General features: G+C 32.8%; 3 protein-coding genes across 19 annotated transcripts in view; all 3 read left to right on the forward strand.

The window, feature by feature from the left end:
• Nucleotides 1–7,799, forward strand: part of add1 (adducin 1 (alpha)) — a 53,321-nt gene extending 45,522 nt beyond the window's left edge. For 9 of the 17 annotated variants that reach the window (XM_051093969.1, XM_051093967.1, XM_051093972.1 and 6 more), the window contains 3 exons: nucleotides 779–1,036; nucleotides 2,397–2,477; nucleotides 6,213–7,799. In XM_051093969.1, coding sequence (XP_050949926.1) covers nucleotides 779–1,036; nucleotides 2,397–2,477; nucleotides 6,213–6,511 — 638 coding nt within the window. In that variant the 3' untranslated portion in view covers nucleotides 6,512–7,799. Of the gene's footprint in view, nucleotides 1–778; nucleotides 1,037–2,396; nucleotides 2,478–4,295; nucleotides 4,331–6,212 lie in introns of those variants that run through there. The other 8 variants (XM_051093981.1, XM_051093983.1, XM_051093984.1 and 5 more) reach the window with 4 other exon arrangements.
• A 941-nt stretch (nucleotides 7,800–8,740) lies between these two features.
• On the forward strand, nucleotides 8,741–13,184 carry LOC127152966 (uncharacterized). The gene is made up of 6 exons (XM_051093877.1): nucleotides 8,741–9,133; nucleotides 11,800–11,895; nucleotides 11,980–12,210; nucleotides 12,303–12,325; nucleotides 12,437–12,555; nucleotides 12,643–13,184. Exons 1-6 carry the CDS (start codon nucleotides 9,062–9,064, stop codon nucleotides 13,044–13,046), a joined length of 945 nt encoding a protein of 314 aa, XP_050949834.1. The 5' UTR covers nucleotides 8,741–9,061; the 3' UTR covers nucleotides 13,047–13,184.
• Nucleotides 13,185–15,440: 2,256 nt separating this feature from the next.
• LOC127152747 (E3 ubiquitin-protein ligase TRIM35-like) lies at nucleotides 15,441–19,011 on the forward strand. The gene is made up of 6 exons (XM_051093588.1): nucleotides 15,441–15,903; nucleotides 16,517–16,607; nucleotides 16,711–16,946; nucleotides 17,033–17,055; nucleotides 17,136–17,251; nucleotides 17,331–19,011. The coding sequence occupies exons 1-6, from the start codon at nucleotides 15,505–15,507 to the stop codon at nucleotides 17,627–17,629; spliced, it is 1,164 nt and encodes a 387-aa protein (XP_050949545.1). The 5' UTR covers nucleotides 15,441–15,504; the 3' UTR covers nucleotides 17,630–19,011.
• The last annotated feature ends 75 nt before the right edge of the window (nucleotides 19,012–19,086 follow it).

Genomic DNA, 19,086 nt, shown 5'->3' on the forward strand with positions numbered 1-19,086 from the left:
TGCTGCTTTCTGTGTGTGTAAAATTAGTCCCTGGAAAACTAATTTAGGTATTTTAATAGTTCACAGTACGTAATTTATTTGTAATTTAACATAATCTTGCTGGTTAAAGGTTAATAATGTCTTAACAACCATCGGTTGTTGGTTAGGAGAAATAAAATAACTGAACAAGAAATGAACATTCCTTTTTCCAGTACAGTCTAATAACTAATAAAGTTAATCAGAAAAATAATAGAGACAGCAAATTTCACAAAGATTTTTAAAGCATATTCTCTTTGTTGATAACAAAAAACTGGATGGAAATTTGGATACTGTCACATGATCCTTCAGAAATCATTCTAATATGCTGATTTGTTGCTCAAGAAACATTTCTGACTATTATCAGTGTTACCAAATATTTTTATGGAAACTGATACATTTTAATTTTCAGGATTCTTTGATAAACAGAAAGTTCAAAAGGACAGCATTTAGAATGTAACGTTCTAAATGTCTTTGCAATCACTTTTGATCATTTTAATGCATCCTTGCCCAAAAAATAATTTATTTAAAAAAAAAAAAAACACTTAGTGACCTCAAACTTGAATGAGTGTATATATAATATATTTTATATTATAATAGTTTGAGCAATTGTATGAACCAAGTACTATAATGTAACCAAACAAACTCAGGGTGCACAAAATTTTGTTTTTTGTGCAAAGTTTTTGATTTATTGCACATGAATCCTGCACAGCCCAACAGCGCCCACCGCAGGTCAGCAGAGAAACTGTTATATTGCATTTAGCACAGGTTGAGGAGTCTGCCTCGGCCTCTGAAGGAGCCCAGACTCCAGAAGACACACCAACGCAGGAAAACAACGGTCCGCAAGCCACCGCGGCCCCGCCACCCTCCATAGTTCCCAGCCGCGGCACTGAATCGGGCCGTGCGTCTGGTCAGGACAGTCCTCCGGATCCTCCGGCATCCCCTCATAGGGAGTTTCACTCCGCGGTGCTGAAAGCTCTGGGCTGTGACACGGAGTCTGAGCATGACGGGCCGCCTGCAGGTACCACCTACCTGTGGAAGGCAACTCTTTTTGGGTTTATTCTGACTTTGCTGGGCTCTTTCTTTCTTTCTGTCTCTCGCTGTCCCTGGTTTCGAACTTTGGTGATCCAACACGCCTGTCTCTACCCGTCCCACCCTTCTCCAGCCAAATGTCCTGTCCCAAAACATCCTGCTTTGGATCTGTAAATAAAGACTGTGTAACCCTCGTCCACTCTTACAATCCTAATGCTGGACTGAAATCACCTGCGGGCTCCTCGCTGTCCTCTGAATTGGGATTTGCTACTCTTCTTGTTGGGGTGTATTTCTATATTCTTGTATTAATGAACTGTGGTGTCTCTAATGGACGTCTCTGAATCTAAACTGAGATTTGTGAGATCTGATAAATGTTGTTTCTGGGTTCTTCAGTGGTTTTTCTTTTCACTTTATAATGCAGATATGTGTTATTGTTATATTATATTATATTATATTATAATAATATACTGTTATAACATATGAAGAGTTTATTTGCAAAAACAGATAACTCAAGTTTTTTATTACATTTTTGTGTTAGTTGTATAATTTTTTTTTTTAGTTATTTTTAATTAAAATAACCCAATTGCTGAAAAAACATGATTTTTAGATCTGTTTTTGCAAATAAACTCTTCATATGATTTTCTATAAAATTGAAAGGAATCAAATTGATATATTTTAGTCAGACAAGTGTGTTTTTAATATCATTTAAAATACTATTATAGCTTTTTAAATATTTTAATTTTATTGTTAATTTTTATATTGTCCATTTTTAATTGTAAAGTTTAAATAATTTCGTTTGATAAAGTATTATTAATTTATTGCTATATTTTATTAATATTTAGATTTTTTTTTTTATATTATATATTTTACTAATTTATTAACATTTTTGTGGTGCTTTTAGTATCATTTTAATTTTTTTTTTTTTTTTTTTTTTTTTTTTGAATTGGTGTTTATTTTTACATTATTATTTATTTTCACTTTAATTTTAGTTAATGTTTTGGTAATGTAATGCTTTTGTCATTATTTATTTATTCATTCATTAATTTTAATCTCTTTTTATTTTTAGTTATTTTATTACATAAACATTAAACAAAAATGAGACATATTGGTTTGGCAACTAACTGAAAATAAGTCCACTATTGCCGATTTTATATGCTTTTGTCTACCAAAAGAGTGCATTACTCAGCTCAGTTTTACATGCATTTCACAGATTTTTCCCCCCATCAATCAATGTAAAAAGTGCACTGATTGCATGTGGGCGTTGGTATTATCCGTATGATGTCAGATCTGTGCATTTGAAAGGTTTTTAAATGCATGCTGGACTGTAATGATGCTTATTTTCTCTCTAGGTCAAACACAGGAGATTGAAGAGGAGAAGGTTCCCAGCGCCACCTGCACTCCTCCCAGCTCACCTGTGCGTGTGGAGGAAGGTACGTTCATCCGATCAGACGGCGTCTCTCTGAGCATGAGCCGGTTTTAGGTGGTTGATAACTGCAACGTAATGCCTATCGTCTGTCTTTGTTTGTTAATTAACATTTTTAGACATTTATTGCTGTTTGTAATAACAGACCAAAGGGAATCAGTATTGTTTTGTTTTTGTTTCCCCCCCAGAATTATATAACGGGTTCGTACGTAGTGCTTAAAGAATTTGACTTAAATTAAAATTTAAGGCCAGGAAAACAATTGAAAATAGCAATATTCTTGAAGAGGAACTTGAAAAGTGCTTTGAGTTATTAAGACAATGTATGTATGAAATAAGTGTTTAGGTTTGTTAATAAGCAAATATCTTTTTACACAAAATTAAAAAAACATATATTTTTTGCTTATTTCAGTTAATGTAAGAAAAAAAAAATGAAATAAGTAGTAGTAGTAGTACTGACACTGTTGAAGAGAAACGGATGAACCGACTCAATTGAGTCATTTACGCTGGAACCGCTCCGATTGATTCAACCCCGTGAATTCGATCAATTATTTCAAGCGATTCACTAGCAAAAACTAGATCAAATTAATCATTTTCAATTTCAACATCGCTTGTAACGATTTTAAAATACATTAATCAGTTAAACCATTGCGTCGCAAAATGATTCACTGATTTGAAGCAGTCCAGTTGGATTGCATATTGCGAATCATTTGTTTCAGATCGGAACGGTATCGTAGGAGCGGGTTCGTGTATCTTTTGGTTTAGATCGGATCTTCGTGATTCAGATCTGGATTTCTGAGTGATTTTCTTTTGCGAATCTTTTTTTTTTTCAGATTTTTTTTTTTTTTGTTTATTTGTTTGTTTTATATATATGTATATTTCTGTTGTTGTTGTTTTTTTTGTTGCTGTTTTGATTTCTTAGACTTTGAAAAAGAAGACATAAGTGAGATCTCTGATCGATTGAAGTCCTTGAAAATAAAAAAAAAAGTCATTTTACAGTGTCTGTACGAACCCTGTATAAAATTACCTGGCCTTATACTTTTACTGCGTTTTTGTAAAAATTAGTGCAGTGTTATCATAAACTTTAGCTGATTTAAAACCATTTCAATGAAAAATTAATGACAAACTCATAAAATCTTTATTTAATTTTTTTTTTTTTTTTTTTTTTTTTCCTTCTTCATTTTGTTTTTATTTTACCCTCTTGGTCTTTATTACTGTGGATTACACCCAGGGTAGGCATGCACCACCTTTTTGACCTTTTGTGATTTGATATCAATAATTAATGAGAATTATTTTAATAATTTTGATTAGTTAGTAGTATAATAATAAAATAAATTATTAGGCCAATATTATAAATCTATACTATATGCCTTTTATAAAAAAATTAAACAAAAAATAAAGTAAAATATGTTTAAATAAACATTTAAAAAATATATATATATTTTATTTTATTTATTTATTTAGTTTGGTAAGCATGATTTTTCTGACAAAATCATATGTTTTGCTTGTTTATCCAGTACTGATATGGTTGATTGGTAGTATATCAGGGCATCATAAATGCCAAATTCTTACTAAATTCAGGTGTAATCCGATCTGAGAAATGTCTTCTAAATCGCCTGTCTTAAATGTTCTCATTCACCCTTCATGCTCATTTCTCTGGGGTCTTTAAGAATGGCTCGGCAACCATTCTTTACTTCCGGTGGTCTGTGTCTCTTTTTACGGTTTCTGTTAATTTCTTTTTAATTTAACCCGGTGGCTGTGATTTGATCTGCATAGACATTCTCTCTCTACTTGTGCTTTTTCTTCTTCGTGGCTGCGTCAAAATCAGGAGATGGAAATGCAAAAGAGTACCTGTTACCATAGTAAGTACCTCACCCTCCCCACGCTTGAGTTTGCACGGCTTCACCTCACTCGGCTCACTCCTCTGCTGTCTAACTCTCATCTTCTGTCCTCGCTTTCCTCTGGGATTCGTTTGTTGTGAGGGATGATCTGCACCGGTCAGCTCCAGTACTGCGTTTCAAATAATGTAAAACTGCATTTGTGTTACCTTTAAAATGAATTTAAATTATATCTGTAATGTGGTTAAGACGTAATTAGTATAATTATTTAAGACTGGAGTTTGGTGAGATCATGCTAGCAACAAATCTCTCCCTAGAAACTTTTACGTTTTTCCACTTTTAACTTCTATAGCAATAACAATCAAGGATCTTATGCATTTTTAATGCAGTTTAGTATTGCTTCAGCAGAACAGGTAATGTATGAGTATTACGCTTTTGGTTTGGCTCTCCATTCAGACGCATAATGTTTAAAGATCTCTTTCTCTGTTTATGACTGTTGACGTGTGGTTTGTTCATCTCTGTAGATATCAGATAGTAGTGAACATTATGTATGTCTGTCTTTGTTGATTTGCTCCCGGTGAGAGCTGAAATGTCTCTGGAAATATGAATGTCTTATTTATGAGTGTTTTGCGTTTGAAGAGCTCAGACTGAGTCTGTTTTGACGCTGATGTGCATGAGCTGTTTTTAGGAGATGCTGTATTCTTAGTTAATCAGGCCTGATGTGTTTAATGGAGTCTAAAGTAGCTGAATAATGTAGATTGTAGAGTTTGAGTGGCAGAAAAATATGCAGGCTACTGTATTAAGAGGTGAAATCTGCCTTTAATGGTTTTTAAGAGTTTGCAAATGAGATGTTGATTTTTAATCAATGGAAAAAATAAATTTGATAAATTTTTGAAAAATAAAATTAATTTTTTAGCACAGTTGATTAACACAGTTGAGTAATCAAGTAGTATATAAATATAAATGAGTAATATAGATTATTTAAATATATATATATTTTAACTTTATATATAAATAATTTTATCATGAATAAATAAAAAAACATGAAAAAATATATACACACACATACACATAATTATTTGTTTATATATACAATTTTTCTATGTAATTTAATAATAAATAATTTGAATAATTAGTTAATAAAAAACTATTAGTTTAATTGTTGTTAGTTTAATAAAAAATGATTTCTAATATAAACTACTATAAACTAAAATTATTTATATATATATATATATATATATATATATATATATATATATATATATATATAATATTTTATATATGTATAATAATTCATTGTTTATATTATGTCAATTAATTAAAAATGTTTTACTGTAACTACATATGGTTTATTTTACTGTAAACTATTAAATTATTTAGTATATATTATAATTAATAATATATTATATATACATACATATTATAGTGTAATATATAATTTAATAATGACTAATTTGAATAACACAACTGAGTCAAGCAATCAAGTTAAAACAATGATTACAGACGGCAATCTCAGTATTATATACAATTTGTTTTTTTGTTTTTTGTTTTTTTTGGCATTAATATTTACATTTGCTTAAACTGAGATCCTAATTTTGCAAACTCTGCAGTTTTTCATGATCCTCTTTGAAACCGGTTGTTGTGTTTGTTTAGTGCAGCTAGTTTTTGTTAATTAGGTGATTGCATTGGGTTGCAATTGTTTAATTTTGTGGCAATTTGATAATTAAAGCTAAACATTAGCATCTGTATGTGGACATCAGTGTACTTTTGCTGTGATTTCAGTTTTACGCTTTAGATTTTCACGCTTTAAGAGCCAAACTGTTGAGCGCTGGATTTTCCCCTGGCCCGTCTGCATGTCTTAAGTTGATCTTAAACTCACCATTATCTTTTCCCCTCATCCTCCACAGAGGCACAACAGGAACAGACATTCAAAGACGAGAGTGACGCCGCCACTTTAAGACAGACCCTCCCCGATCTGACCCCCGACGAAGCCTCTGAAGTCGCCGCCCTCCCAGCAGAAGACCCCGCCCCTGAACAGACAGACTCCGCCCCTCAGCCTGAGGGGGAGGAGCCTGCCGCCGGGGACGACGCGGCTGGTGATCACGGCAGCGACGAATCGCCCAACAAATCCCCGTCAAAGAAGAAGAAAAAGTTCCGCACCCCGTCGTTCCTAAAGAAAAACAAAAAGAAGTCTGAAACCCAGTGAGGAAGCTTTGCTCAGGCGTTCGGCAATACCTTTCCTTTAAATCGATTTGTTTTTGTACTGTGTTCACATTTCATGTGTCGATCTTTTTATTAAAGCCTCAGATTGTTTTTATTCTTTTAATAAATGCTGGCTGAAGTGCACTTTAAAGTGCGGCTCGTTAAGCATGTTCAACACATCTGTTTTTATATAAAAAAAAAAAACCTCAATCTGAATAATAATAATAACCACTATAATGTGTCAGATGTTATCGTTAGAGAAAATGAATTAACGAAAGAGTTCCTCCTGGTGTAAAATTAAAATCTCTGCTGCATGTTTATGATTTTTCAAATCGCTATAAACATCTAAAAAAAACTTGAAATGCCTCATGTAATCATAACATCTCACCCGAACCGGGTTCAGGAGAGTGTAAAACATGCTTACAATAATATTCTGATCAGCTCAAATTATTTTCCAGATGGAAACCGAATGAGTTTTTGAAATCGGTGAATCTCACAAAACCTGTTTATTTCCCTCCAAAGTGTTTTATATAAAGAAAATGAAGTCTTTATTATGATGCTTTCATAACGAATAAGCACATTTTCACCTCAGTTGTCACTGAAAGACATCAAATCAATGAGAACTGGGGTCAAAATGTGTGCAATAATGCCAATTCAAAATTGATTTTAAGAAAATGCTTAATTTTCTTGTGCAAAAACATTTTTGCGAGATTCGGCCTGTGTTTTTATCTTCACATCTCCTGTTGTAACATACTAAAAAAACAGCTTTCCTCCATGTAAAGGTTGTTTTAAAACTAGCTGTGATTTTCATCCTGCGGTAATATGAACGACTTATGTTTGCTTTTGCTTTTATACATATATTTTTAGTTATTTTTAGCTCTAGATTGTTTAGTTTTGTTTGAACATGTCAGTAACTTGATGACACTGTTGTAAATGACACTATTAAACGTCCTGTGTAGTTCATCACAGACTCTGACTCTAGTTCAATCAGCCACTGATGATGATGCTTTGCGTGGTCTGGATTGGTTAGAAACACTGTGAAAATATTCACTCAACCATCCCGAATAACTACGTATAAAAGTAACACGCTTAAAAATAAATGCAGCATCTGAGTGAATCTCACAAAGAAACGTCCAATTCGTAGTTCAACACAATTAAAAGAATTTTTGCATGAAAATAATCTTTTTTTTTTTTTTTTTTTTTTTTTTTTTTTTTGTGCATATAATCAGCATAAATTTAGTGCAATTATTATTTCCATTATACTTGCAAAAATATAGATTTTTTTTTTTTTTTCTGTATTGCAGTATTTGGTTTCTGGTTCATGTTTTTCCCAAAAATTAAAAAAAAAGGCCTGGATTAAAATAATGACTTGGATTACTTCTAATTTCCATTCTGTTGATTTGTCGTTGAATTATGACTTGTACGTTTCTTTACAGATTTTGTGAGATTCATCTATTGTAGATTGACTAACCTGTGCAGTTTGATCAATTTTCTTTATATGATTGTAACAAATTGCTGTTGTTTAACACATACAAATGCAGAAAGGAGTGAAATACTAACCTAATCTTTAGTTTTTAATGGTGCAAATAGCTTTTGGCTTGTACAGATGAATTCTGGACCAATGTGAAGCCGACAGTGCAGTTAGAGTTTGGTTTAGACACTATAGAGTCTGACTAACAATCACAACACGAGCGTTTGCTGAAGGACTGCATGGCATTATGGGCTTTTAGCTTGTGTTGTTCGTCCTTTGCACTGTTGATCTTCTGTTGATCTCAGCTGTTCTTCATTTTCAGTTTCTGTTTAATCTCTAAATGCTGTTCTTTTTCTCCAGAATAATTGTATGTAATACAATTTTAAAACGTTTTGTTTTTTTCATGGTACTGTTTATTTTGCAACCATGAATAAATCTCCATCTTTAAAAAACAGCCTTGATTTGGTGGTGGTTTGATTTTATAAAACTGATCTGATACAATTGCACTCAATGTAGGGAGTAATGTAATGAAGCTATTGAAATAATACACATTTATGTTTACTGTAATGTTTATTGAGAGAGTAATGTGATTGATATAGCAGTTTGTGAATGTAATATATTGAAATTTATTACGTTTACTCCAAAGTAACTAAACAGTTCAAAGGTAGCCAGTATACAAGCCAATATTATCCACTGTACTTTGGACAGACACACCTGATATAATTCATAGAGTGTGTAACTTCATTGACACTAACTGAGAAAATGGCATCGAGATCTTTTACTGAGAAGGATTTGATTTGTCCGGTGTGCCGAGACATTTTTAGAAATCCCCTTCTTCTGTCCTGCAACCACAGCGCTTGTAGAAATTGTATTGAAACGTTTTGGGAAAATCAAGCATCTAAAGAATGTCCAGTTTGCAGAAGGAGATCTTCCAAGGAACATCCTCCAGTACATTTTGCTTTGAAGAAGCAGTGTGAGACTTTCTTAGACGACAGAAGATAGAAATCTTCATCAGAAATCTGCAGCACTCACAAAGGGAAGCTCAAACTCTTTTGTCTGGATGATCAAGAGCCTGTTTGTGTCATGTGTCGAGATTTGAGAAAACACACCAACCACAAGTTCTGTCCTGTAGATGAAGCTCTGATAGAAAATAAGGTCAGATACTTGATGTTATTAAATTGTCAAATAAAAATTCTTGACAGATGTTTTCATAATGATATATATATGGGACCCTGGACCACAAAACCAGTCATAAGGGTCCATTTTTAAAAAATTGAGATTTATACATCATCTGAAAGTAAATAAATCGGCTTTCCATTTATGTATGGTTTGTTAGGATAGGACAATATTTGGTCAAGGTGCAATTTAAAAATCTTAACGGTGCAAAAAAATCAAAATACAGAAAATTGTCTTTAAAGTTGTCCAGGTGAAGTTCTTAGGAAATTTACACAATATTTTCATGGAACATGATCTTTACTTAATATCCTAATGATTTTTGGCAATAAATAAAAATCAATAATTTTGACCAATACAATGTAATTTTGGCTTTTTCCAAATATACCTGGTCAATTTATGACTGGTTTTGTGGTCCAGGGTCACATATAAGATGAAGGAATAATAAATCCAGATGTGTTTTATCTGTTAAACAGTAAAATTTGAGAATAAACTTTAAGTTGCCTTGACAAAGCCTAGCCTGAAAGCTTGAAGCAATTGTAAAAGTATGAAAGATGATGTTGATGGCATGATTTAGGACATTGTTTACATAACATGTTGTTAGCATGTTTTAGCATGATTAGCTTGTTGTTTGCATTTTTATAGGCTAATTACAATGTTGTTCGCATGATTAGCATGTTACACTGTAAAAAATAAAAAACACAATTTGTTGAGTCATCTTAAAATAATTTGTTACCCTGCTGCCTTAAAATTTTAAGTTCAGTCAACTAAAATAAGTTTATTCAACTTGAAATGTTAAGTTGTACTAAGTAACAACTTAGATATTTGTGTTTGCTAAACTTAACATATGGGTAAGTAATCCAGCTGCCTTAAAATTTTAATTTGATTCAACTCAGATATCTAAGTTGTCACTTAGCATAATTTAACATTTCAAATTGAATAAACTTTTTTTTTGAGTTGACTGAACTTAAAATTTTAAGGCAGCCAGGTTACAAATTATTTTAAGTTGACTCAACAAATTGTTTTTTACAGTGTACTAGCATGTTGTTAGTATGATTAACAAGTTACTAATGTGTTCTAGCATGATTAACATGTTACGAGCATGTGGCTAGCATGTTTCTAACATGATCAACATGTTACTAACATGTTGTTAACATGGCTAGCATGTTACTTGCATGTTGTTAGCATAATAAGCATATTACTAGCGTGATTAAGATGTTACCGTCAAAATTTGAGCATGCTTAGCATTTTGTTGCTAGCATGATTAGCATGCTGTTAACATGTTTCTAGCTTGATTAACAAGTTACTAGTCTGTTGCTAGCATGATTCTAACATGATCAGCATGTTACTAACATGTTAGCATGATTAGCAAGTTACTAGCATGTTGCTAGCATACTGTTAGCATGTTTAACATGTTGTTAGCATGTTTTTAGCATAATAAGCTTGTTGCTAACATGATTCTAACATGATCAGCATGTTACTAACATGTTGTTAGCATGATTAGCATGTTACTAGCATGTTGCTTGCATGTTGTTAGCATTAGCATGTTACTAGCATGTTGCTAGCATGACTAGCAAGTTACTAGCATGCTTTTAGCATAATAGGCATGTTGTTAGCATGATTCTAACATGGTCAGCATGTTACTAACATGTTAGCATGATTAGCAAGTTATTAGTATGTTGCTAGCATACTGTTAGCATGTTTAACATGTTTTTAGCATGTTTCTAGCATGATTAACAAGTTACTAGCATGCTTTTAGCATTATAACCATGTTGTTAACATGATTCTAACCTGATCAGCATGTTACTAATATGTTGTTAGCATGATTAGCAAGTTACTAGCATGTTGCTAGCATGACTAGCAAGTTACTAGCATGCTTTTAGCATAATAAGCATGTTGTTAGCATGATTCTAACATGGTCATCATGTTACTAACATGTTGTTAGCATGATTAGCAAGTTATTAGTATGTTGCTAGCATACTGTTAGCATGTTTAACATGTTTTTAGCATGTTTCTAGCATGATTAACAAGTTACTAGCATACTTTTAGCATTATAACCATGTTGTTAACATGATTCTAACATGATCAGCATGCTACTAATATGTTGTTAGCATGATTAGCAAGTTACTAGCATGTTACTAGCATGACTAGCAAGTTACTAGCATGCTTTTAGCATAATAAGCATGTTGTTAGCATGATTCTAACATGATCAGCATGCTACTAATATGTTGTTAGCATGATTAGCAAGTTACTAGCATGTTTATCATGTTGTTAGCATGTTTCTAGCATGATTAACACGTTACTAGCATGCTTTTAGCGTACTGTTAACATGTTTAACATGTTGCTAGCATGATTCTAACATGATGTTAGCATCTTTAGCAAGTTACTAGCATTTTGTTATCATGATTAACATGTTATTAGCCAGTTGCTAGCATGATTAGATTTGAAACCGGGGAGCTGTTGATTTAGAGACAAATTAATTTTTTTTTTTTATTCTTTTTTAAACTTAAATCATATTTTAGGATCAAACCATTTTGTTTTGAGTTGTGAAAATATGCACAAATCCTACTGTCCGTACTATTTAAAGAAAAAAAGAGAGGCAAAAATAAATAATAAAAGCGATGATGTATTATGTTGATTTCTTTCAGGAGAAACTCAAAGCTGCACTGAAGCCGTTGCAGGAGAAACTGAAAACATTTGAGAATGTTAAACAGAGTTTAAATGAAACTGCTGAACAAATTAAGGTTTGAAATATACAGTGTTTTAAGCTATTTTGGAAACGTAGATATTGATATAGATCTAGTTTGGGAATCTTTGTCTAATTTCAGATTAAGGCTCAACAGACAGAGAGGCAGATTAAAGCAGAGTTTGAGGAACTTCACCAGTTTCTATGTAATGAAGAAGCGGCCAGACTAACAGCATTGAGAGAAGAGGAGGAGCAGAAGAGTCAGATGACGATGGAGAAGATTGAGGAGACGAGCAAACAGATTTCATCTCTCGCACGTACAATCAGCGACATAGAGGAGCAGATTCAATATAAAGATGTTTCGTTCCTGCAGGTCTCAATGAATAATGAATAAATTACATTTTCAGACATTTAAACCAAATTCAGCTTTGCTGAATAATGCATTTCTTTCTCTCTTTGTTACAGAACTTTAAGAGCATGTTTCAAAGGTCTGTTTTAGTTTCTGGCTCATCTTCTCTATGGTTCTAAACTCCAAACCAGCAGCATCTCTGATTCCTGAATGTTTTTTTGTTTGTTTGTTTGTTTGTTTTTTTCTCCAGAGCTCAGGGTAACCTGCTAGGTCCAGACCGCAGTCCAGCAGTGATGATCAGTTTCTCAAACCATCTGAGGAACCTGAAACTCAGTGTCTTACAGAAGATGCAGGAAAATGTTGGTAAAAGTAAGTATGACAGAATGCAAGAATGACTTCTGTGGTTATTTGTTCTACCGTATGTGTATGAGCGTATATCCGTTCTCTTTCTTTCAGCCAAGCATTTCAACACTGATCATTCTGATTTCCACACCGCAATGGAGATTTTTAATAATCCAGTGAAACACACTGAATATAAGCATTTTCCAAGTGGTCGAGGGAACAGTATAAAATTGTTTAGGGGCAATACATCTGAGAAAGACCCACAGCCGGTTCCATGTGAGGTTCAGCATGAAACCAGTAAAACTCCAGACCCGGTCCACACCGCGCAGTTCCCGGAACCAGATTCTCAGTATGAGATGAGAGAGACCATGCCATGCAACGAAACCAATCACCCCACAACCTCCAATACGGGACACACAAAAAAGAGACATGGGAATGTAAAGGATCAAAATCCTGACATCCAGTTCCCAGTTGTCAGGGATTTAGTGAAGAAAATAAATGAGCAAATGAAAATGTGAAGACAAATAACATCACAGAATCAATGTTACAATGAGATATTAATGTTGAAAAACAAATGTAATGTAATGTTAAATCAGTGCTGTATCTAATGTAATAGTTTCTGTTAAAACATTGTTAAAGAATGAGAGATGTTTGTTTAAAACCATATATACCCATGTTTTTTTACATTGTTATCTCTAATGTTATTATATGTGTGTGTGTGTGTGTGTGTGTGTATACACGACAGCTCAAAAGTTTGGGATCAGTAAGACTTGTAATGTTTTTATGCTCATCAAGACTGCATTTATTTGATCAAAAATACAAAAAAAAACAAAACAATAATACTGCAAAATGTTATGGCAATATAAAATAATGTTTTTTATTTTAATATACTTTAAAATATATTTTATTTCTGTGATGCAAAGCTGAATTTTCATCAGCTGTTACTCCAGTTATAAGATCCTTCAGAAATCATTCTAATATGCTGATTTATTATTAAAATGATCAATGTTGTAAACAGTTGTGCTGCCAAATATTTTTTTTGGAACCTGTTGTACTTTTTTTCAGGATTTTTTGATGAATAACAAGTTTGAAGGAACAGCAATCTCTTCTAACAATGTGAATGTATGCTATCACTTTGTATTAATTTAACACATCCTTGGTGAATAAAAGTATTAATTTCTTTTAAAAAAAGAAAGAATACATATTTACTGAGCCCAAACTTTTGAACAGTGGTGTATATTCTTAGAAAATCTTTCTATTTTAAATAAATGCTGTTCTTTTTAACTTATTTATCAAAGAATCCTGAAAAAATATATATATTAAGCAACACAACTGTTTCCAGCGCTGATAATAAATTGGTATATTAGAAAGATTTCTGAGGGATCATGTGACACTGAATACTGGAGTAACAGTGCTAAAAAAAATCTGCTTTGATCACAGAAATAAATTCTGTTTTTAATGTATATTAAAATAGAAGAATAAATTGTGATGTCTAGACGACTGGGTCAGAGCATCTTCAAAACTGCAGCTCTTGTAGGGCGTTCCCTTCTGCAGTGGTTAGTATCTATCAAAAGTGCTCCAAGGAAGGAACAGTGGTGAATTGGCAACAGGGTCATGGGCGGCCAAGGCACGTTGATGCATGTGGGAAGCGAAGGCTGGCCCGTGTGGTCCGATCCAACAGGCGAGTAAAGTCTACATTGATCATTCTAATAATAAATCCGCATATTAGAATGATTTCTGAAGGATCATGTGACACTTAAGACTGCAGTAACAGCTGATAAAAATTCAGCTTTTCATCACAGGAATAAATTCTATTTTAAAGTATGTTAAAATAAAAAACATTATTTTATATTGTAAAAACATTTTGCAATATTACTGTTTTTTTTCTATATTTTTAATCAAATAAATGCAGCCTTGATGAGCATAAGAGACTTCTTTAAAGACTATTACAAGTCTTACTGACCCCAAACTTGGGTCAAAAAAAAAAAACAGTAATATTGCAAAATGTTTTTACAATATAAAATAATGTTTTTTATTTTAACATACTTTAAAATAGAATTTGAAAAAGAAATAGAATTAGAAAAAGCTGAATTTTTTTTTGATCCTTCAGAAATCATTCTAATATGCGGATTTATTATTAGAATGATCAATGTTGGATAATATCAACAGTTGTGCTGCCAAATATGTTTTGGAACCTGTGATTTTTTTTTTTCAGGATTCTTTCATGAATAACAAGTTTAAAAAGTACAGTGTTTATTCAAAATATAAATATTTTATAACAATGTAAATTATTTATTATTAACTTTTAATAAACTTTTAATTTTTAACTTAATACATCCTTGGTGAATAAAAGTATTAATTTCTTAAAAAAAAAAAAAAAAAAAAAAAAAAAAAGAAAGAAACAATAAAAATGTACTGACCCCAAACTTTTGAACGGTAGTGTATATATATATGTGTATATATATATATATAATCTTGTCTAGTTGCTTGTAGTAAAATTCAACTTTAGAAACCTACTATTTATTGGCATTTTTAGTAAAAGTAAAAGCTTCTTCTACAACAGATTTTTATTAAAATGCATTATAAGGTATTTGAAGGCTTTTTAGTGAACATTTATATAGTAAAAACTGAAAAACTGCAAGAATGAAGGGAAGACAAAAAGACGTCTAAAAAATAGTTTGGCCATCAAAGATTAACAAATTATTCAGGAGATAATGCCTTCATCTGAAAGATGATTCTCATGTGGGTTGGTGTTTTATAACAACTTATGTTGTATAAAAATAAAAAAACGTACTGAATTAGGGACAGTTCAAAAGTAGCCACTATAAAACCCAGTATAAATCAATGATCTTTGGACAGATTCATGTGATGATCTGCTGTCATAGTTCACAGTGTATAGCTCAGACGACAAAACTTCGGTCATCAGTTTTGTTTCTGATGATTATTGATGTTTCTGGTGCACTGAGTTAGAAAATCATGTCGAGGTCTTCATTTGAGGAGGATTTGCTTTGTCCTGTGTGCTGCGACATTTTTGTAAATCCTGTAGTTCTTTCCTGTAGTCACAGCATCTGTGAAGATTGTATTCAGAGGTTTTGGGAAAATAAAAAACTTAAAGAATGTCCAGTTTGCAGAAGGAGATCTTCAAAGGAACATCCTCCGTTAAATCTGGTTTTGAGGAACCTGTGTGAGACCTACCAACAGAAGCCGAGTCAGAGATCTTCATTTGGAGGTGAAACTGTATGCGGTGTTCACAATGAGAAGCTCAAGCTCTTCTGTTTGGATGATCAGCAGCCCGTGTGTTTGGTGTGTCGAGATTCCAGAAAACATGCAAACCACCGTTTCTGTCCCATAGATGAAGCTGTGATGGACAATAAGGTCAGACAAATGATTTTCATTTTTTTTAATCATCAAAAATTATTCATTATTGACAGACATTTTCACAATGCTAAAAATACTGGTGTCGGTGTATTTACACCACCATTTTGTAAAGATCAAGAGTAATAAATGCAGGCATTATTTTTATCTCTTAAATTATTTGAGACCAAAGAGCTGTTTTTGGTCTTTTTTGTCTTCAATAATTTATATTATTTTATTCTTCATTTTTCTAGCTTAAAAAAACTATGAATGCGCATACGACATGAATCAAAGCATATTTTGAATTGTGAAAGTAATCTTTTAATATTACAATAGTGTATGTCAACCCTGCTAAAAGAAAAAAAAAAAAACAAGGCGATCAATTACCAGCAGAGACCAACAAGAACCATTACAGTTTCCATTAAAACCAAAATGATTCCCATTATAACCATTACAAAATCTTTGATGGTTTCTAATGTTGTGTTTGTTTGTTTTCAGCAGTCTTAAAACATTTATGATGCATCAGCAGAAATTCATTTCCTTCACTGTCTGTAATATATTAAATTAAAGTGGCAAAATCCCAAAAATGAAAACAGAGGTGTAAGAGACTCATCTTTATGTTTATTCAATTCAGAAGATGCTCAAAGTTGCCCTGGAACGATTAAAGGAAAAACAGAGAATATTTGAGAATTTTAAACAGAGTTGTAATGAAGATGATCAACAAATTGAAGGTTTGAAATAAACAATTATTTAATCTAATTTAGAAATGTAAATGTAAGATAATGATATAGTTCGAGTTTGGCCATTATATCTTAAAATGTCTTTTATTTAAGTTTAACGCTGAAGACGCTGAGAAGCAGATAAAGGAGGAGTTTGAGGAACTTCACCAGTTTCTACGTGATGAAGAAGCTGCCAGAATAAAAGCCCTGAGAGAAGAAGAGAAACGGAGGTGTCAGAAGATAAAGCAGGAGATTAAGGAGATAAGCAAACACATTTCGTCTCTCTCATGTACAATCAGAGACATAGAGGAGCAGATGAAAGCTGAAGATGTTTCATTTTTGCAGGTCTCAGAAAATAAATGTCATTTTCAGAGATTAAAATCAAATTATGGTTTGTTGATTCATTTGCATCTTTTTTTTTGTCTTTACAGAACATAAACGCCACGTTGCAAAGGTTTGTGCCTTGTCTTTTCTCTTCTCTGTGGTTCTGAACTCAAACCATCAGCGTCTCTGACTGAAATGTTTCATTTTCAGAGCTCAGTGTAACCCGCCAGTTTCCAAACCTAATCCAGCAGTGATCAATTTTTCAAATCACCTGACCAACCTGAAATTCACTGTTTTACAGAAGATGCAGGAAAATTTTGGTAAAAGTGAGTATGACAGAATATAATGACTTCTGTGGTTATTTGTGTTATGTGTATGATTATGTACCTGTGTCTTCTCTTTTAGCTTCATACTTTAACTCTCATCAATCAGAATTCCATTTTGATCTCGCTGCAATGGACATTTTTGATAATCCAGAGAAATATGAAGAATATGAAGATTTCCCGACTGGTGGAGGAAACAGTACAAACATTGTATGGGTCCCACAGTTCAATGAAGATCAGTCTCCATGGGAGGTTCATCCAGTCCGTACAAATATTCCCGAATTCCCCCAAACTCATGTTCGGTCATCTAGAGGCAGAGGGCGCAATTTAAGGAAAGGTCCACCAACATCATGTTGGTCTTCAAGATATGATCATCTGTGACAAGGAGGGGAGAGCAATTTTTGAAGGGGACACAAATAATACAGCTTAAATTGTACTTGTAATAGATGTACATAGCATGCTGTTTAAATATGAGTTTGGTTTATAGGTTCATCACGCGGTCATATTATAATTATTTAATTATTTTGCGTCCTCCACATAGTATTTCAGGTTTCGTCTGGGACTGAGAACGTCTCTTATTTATATATTCACCTGCAGCAAGCCCACTGATCTGCCACTTAACATCATATTAAGCAACACCCAACACGTCGGTAGGTTTACAATATTGGCCTAATATCAGTTCACACCAGGGGCGGACTGGGACAAAATTTCAGGCCGGGAAATCTCACACTTATCAAGGCCATCCCATACACCCACACCAAATTTTGAAACCACGGACAGCAATATATATATATATTTATATGGCCATCATAATCATCACATAAAGAAGTTTAAATCGGCTGGGGCTGTGGTATCTCTTTAACTTCCAGTTTCCTTTTTAGTCTCTTTTAATCTCTCTGTATCTCTTTTTTACAAATTTTCTTGTATTTGTTTCCACATAGCAATGTTGCCTACATTTATTTTTGAGAAACTGAAGTATTATATTAGAACCATGTGTTATTGTTTTAGTTTGCCTAAATGTCAAAATCAGTACAATTATAGTTACATTTTGAATATATCTTTATAGAAACATCTTAAAACTGAACATGTTTTTGGTTTTATTTTGATTAAAAACACGGTTAATTTTCATAGGGGGTGTTGTCGGCTAAATCCCTAGTCTTTACAATTGTAATTATGTCCTTTTGTTATTTTTGCAGTAATTGACTGCTACTGCTAACATTTACTAGCAGTTTAATGCTTAACTACAAAGACAAAACTTGCCGCTTTGCCAGTCAAGACTAACCGATTCATTCCAAATGAATCACTTTTATACATTCGACAGGCAACAAAAACAACATCAACTCAAAAAAAAAAAAAAAAAAAGGAGGGCAGTGGGCCAACTTGGATTAGGATATCATCATTTTTTGTCATGACTAATATATGAATGATCCAGCATTCTCTGTATTAAAGAGAAAGAATCACTTCACCCGATGTTTAATGTGAATAACAGTCTTACACATAATTACTGAAGAACTTTGCGCTCTCCCACCGTTATCGGCAAAGGAGGGTAAAGCAGGCAGTGGACCAAACCACTGTTAGGCAAGGGAGGGGGGACTTAAAACATTTTTGAACTTAAAACATTTTTTCGCCTTTATATTGTTTTACTACTTAAACATTTATTTGAAGTATATGTCCATTATATTATTTACAATACACAGAGTTGATTGTAATTATATTTTTGCCCGTGATTTACGGCCATGATCAGTGACATTAATCGTATTTAGATGTAATTTAGATATTTCGCACAAAGATATGTATTCATTGCTAATTATTCATTTTTGTGGTCATAAATTATTTTT

Source organism: Labeo rohita, chromosome 21 (genome assembly GCF_022985175.1).
Source record: "Labeo rohita strain BAU-BD-2019 chromosome 21, IGBB_LRoh.1.0, whole genome shotgun sequence".
NCBI lineage: Eukaryota > Metazoa > Chordata > Actinopteri > Cypriniformes > Cyprinidae > Labeo > Labeo rohita.

Excerpts from the sequence above, each read along its gene's own strand:
- LOC127152966 (XM_051093877.1), top strand. The coding sequence starts at position 9,062 with ATGTGTCGAGATTTGAGAAAACACACCAACCACAAGTTCTGTCCTGTA. Across the intron at positions 9,134-11,799 it reads AAGCTCTGATAGAAAATAAG|GAGAAACTCAAAGCTGCACT; the intron begins GTCAGATACTTG and ends GATTTCTTTCAG. Across the intron at positions 11,896-11,979 it reads AAACTGCTGAACAAATTAAG|ATTAAGGCTCAACAGACAGA; the intron begins GTTTGAAATATA and ends GTCTAATTTCAG.
- LOC127152747 (XM_051093588.1), top strand. The coding sequence starts at position 15,505 with ATGTCGAGGTCTTCATTTGAGGAGGATTTGCTTTGTCCTGTGTGCTGC. Across the intron at positions 16,608-16,710 it reads TAATGAAGATGATCAACAAA|TTAAGTTTAACGCTGAAGAC; the intron begins TTGAAGGTTTGA and ends AATGTCTTTTAT. Across the intron at positions 16,947-17,032 it reads AAGATGTTTCATTTTTGCAG|AACATAAACGCCACGTTGCA; the intron begins GTCTCAGAAAAT and ends TTGTCTTTACAG.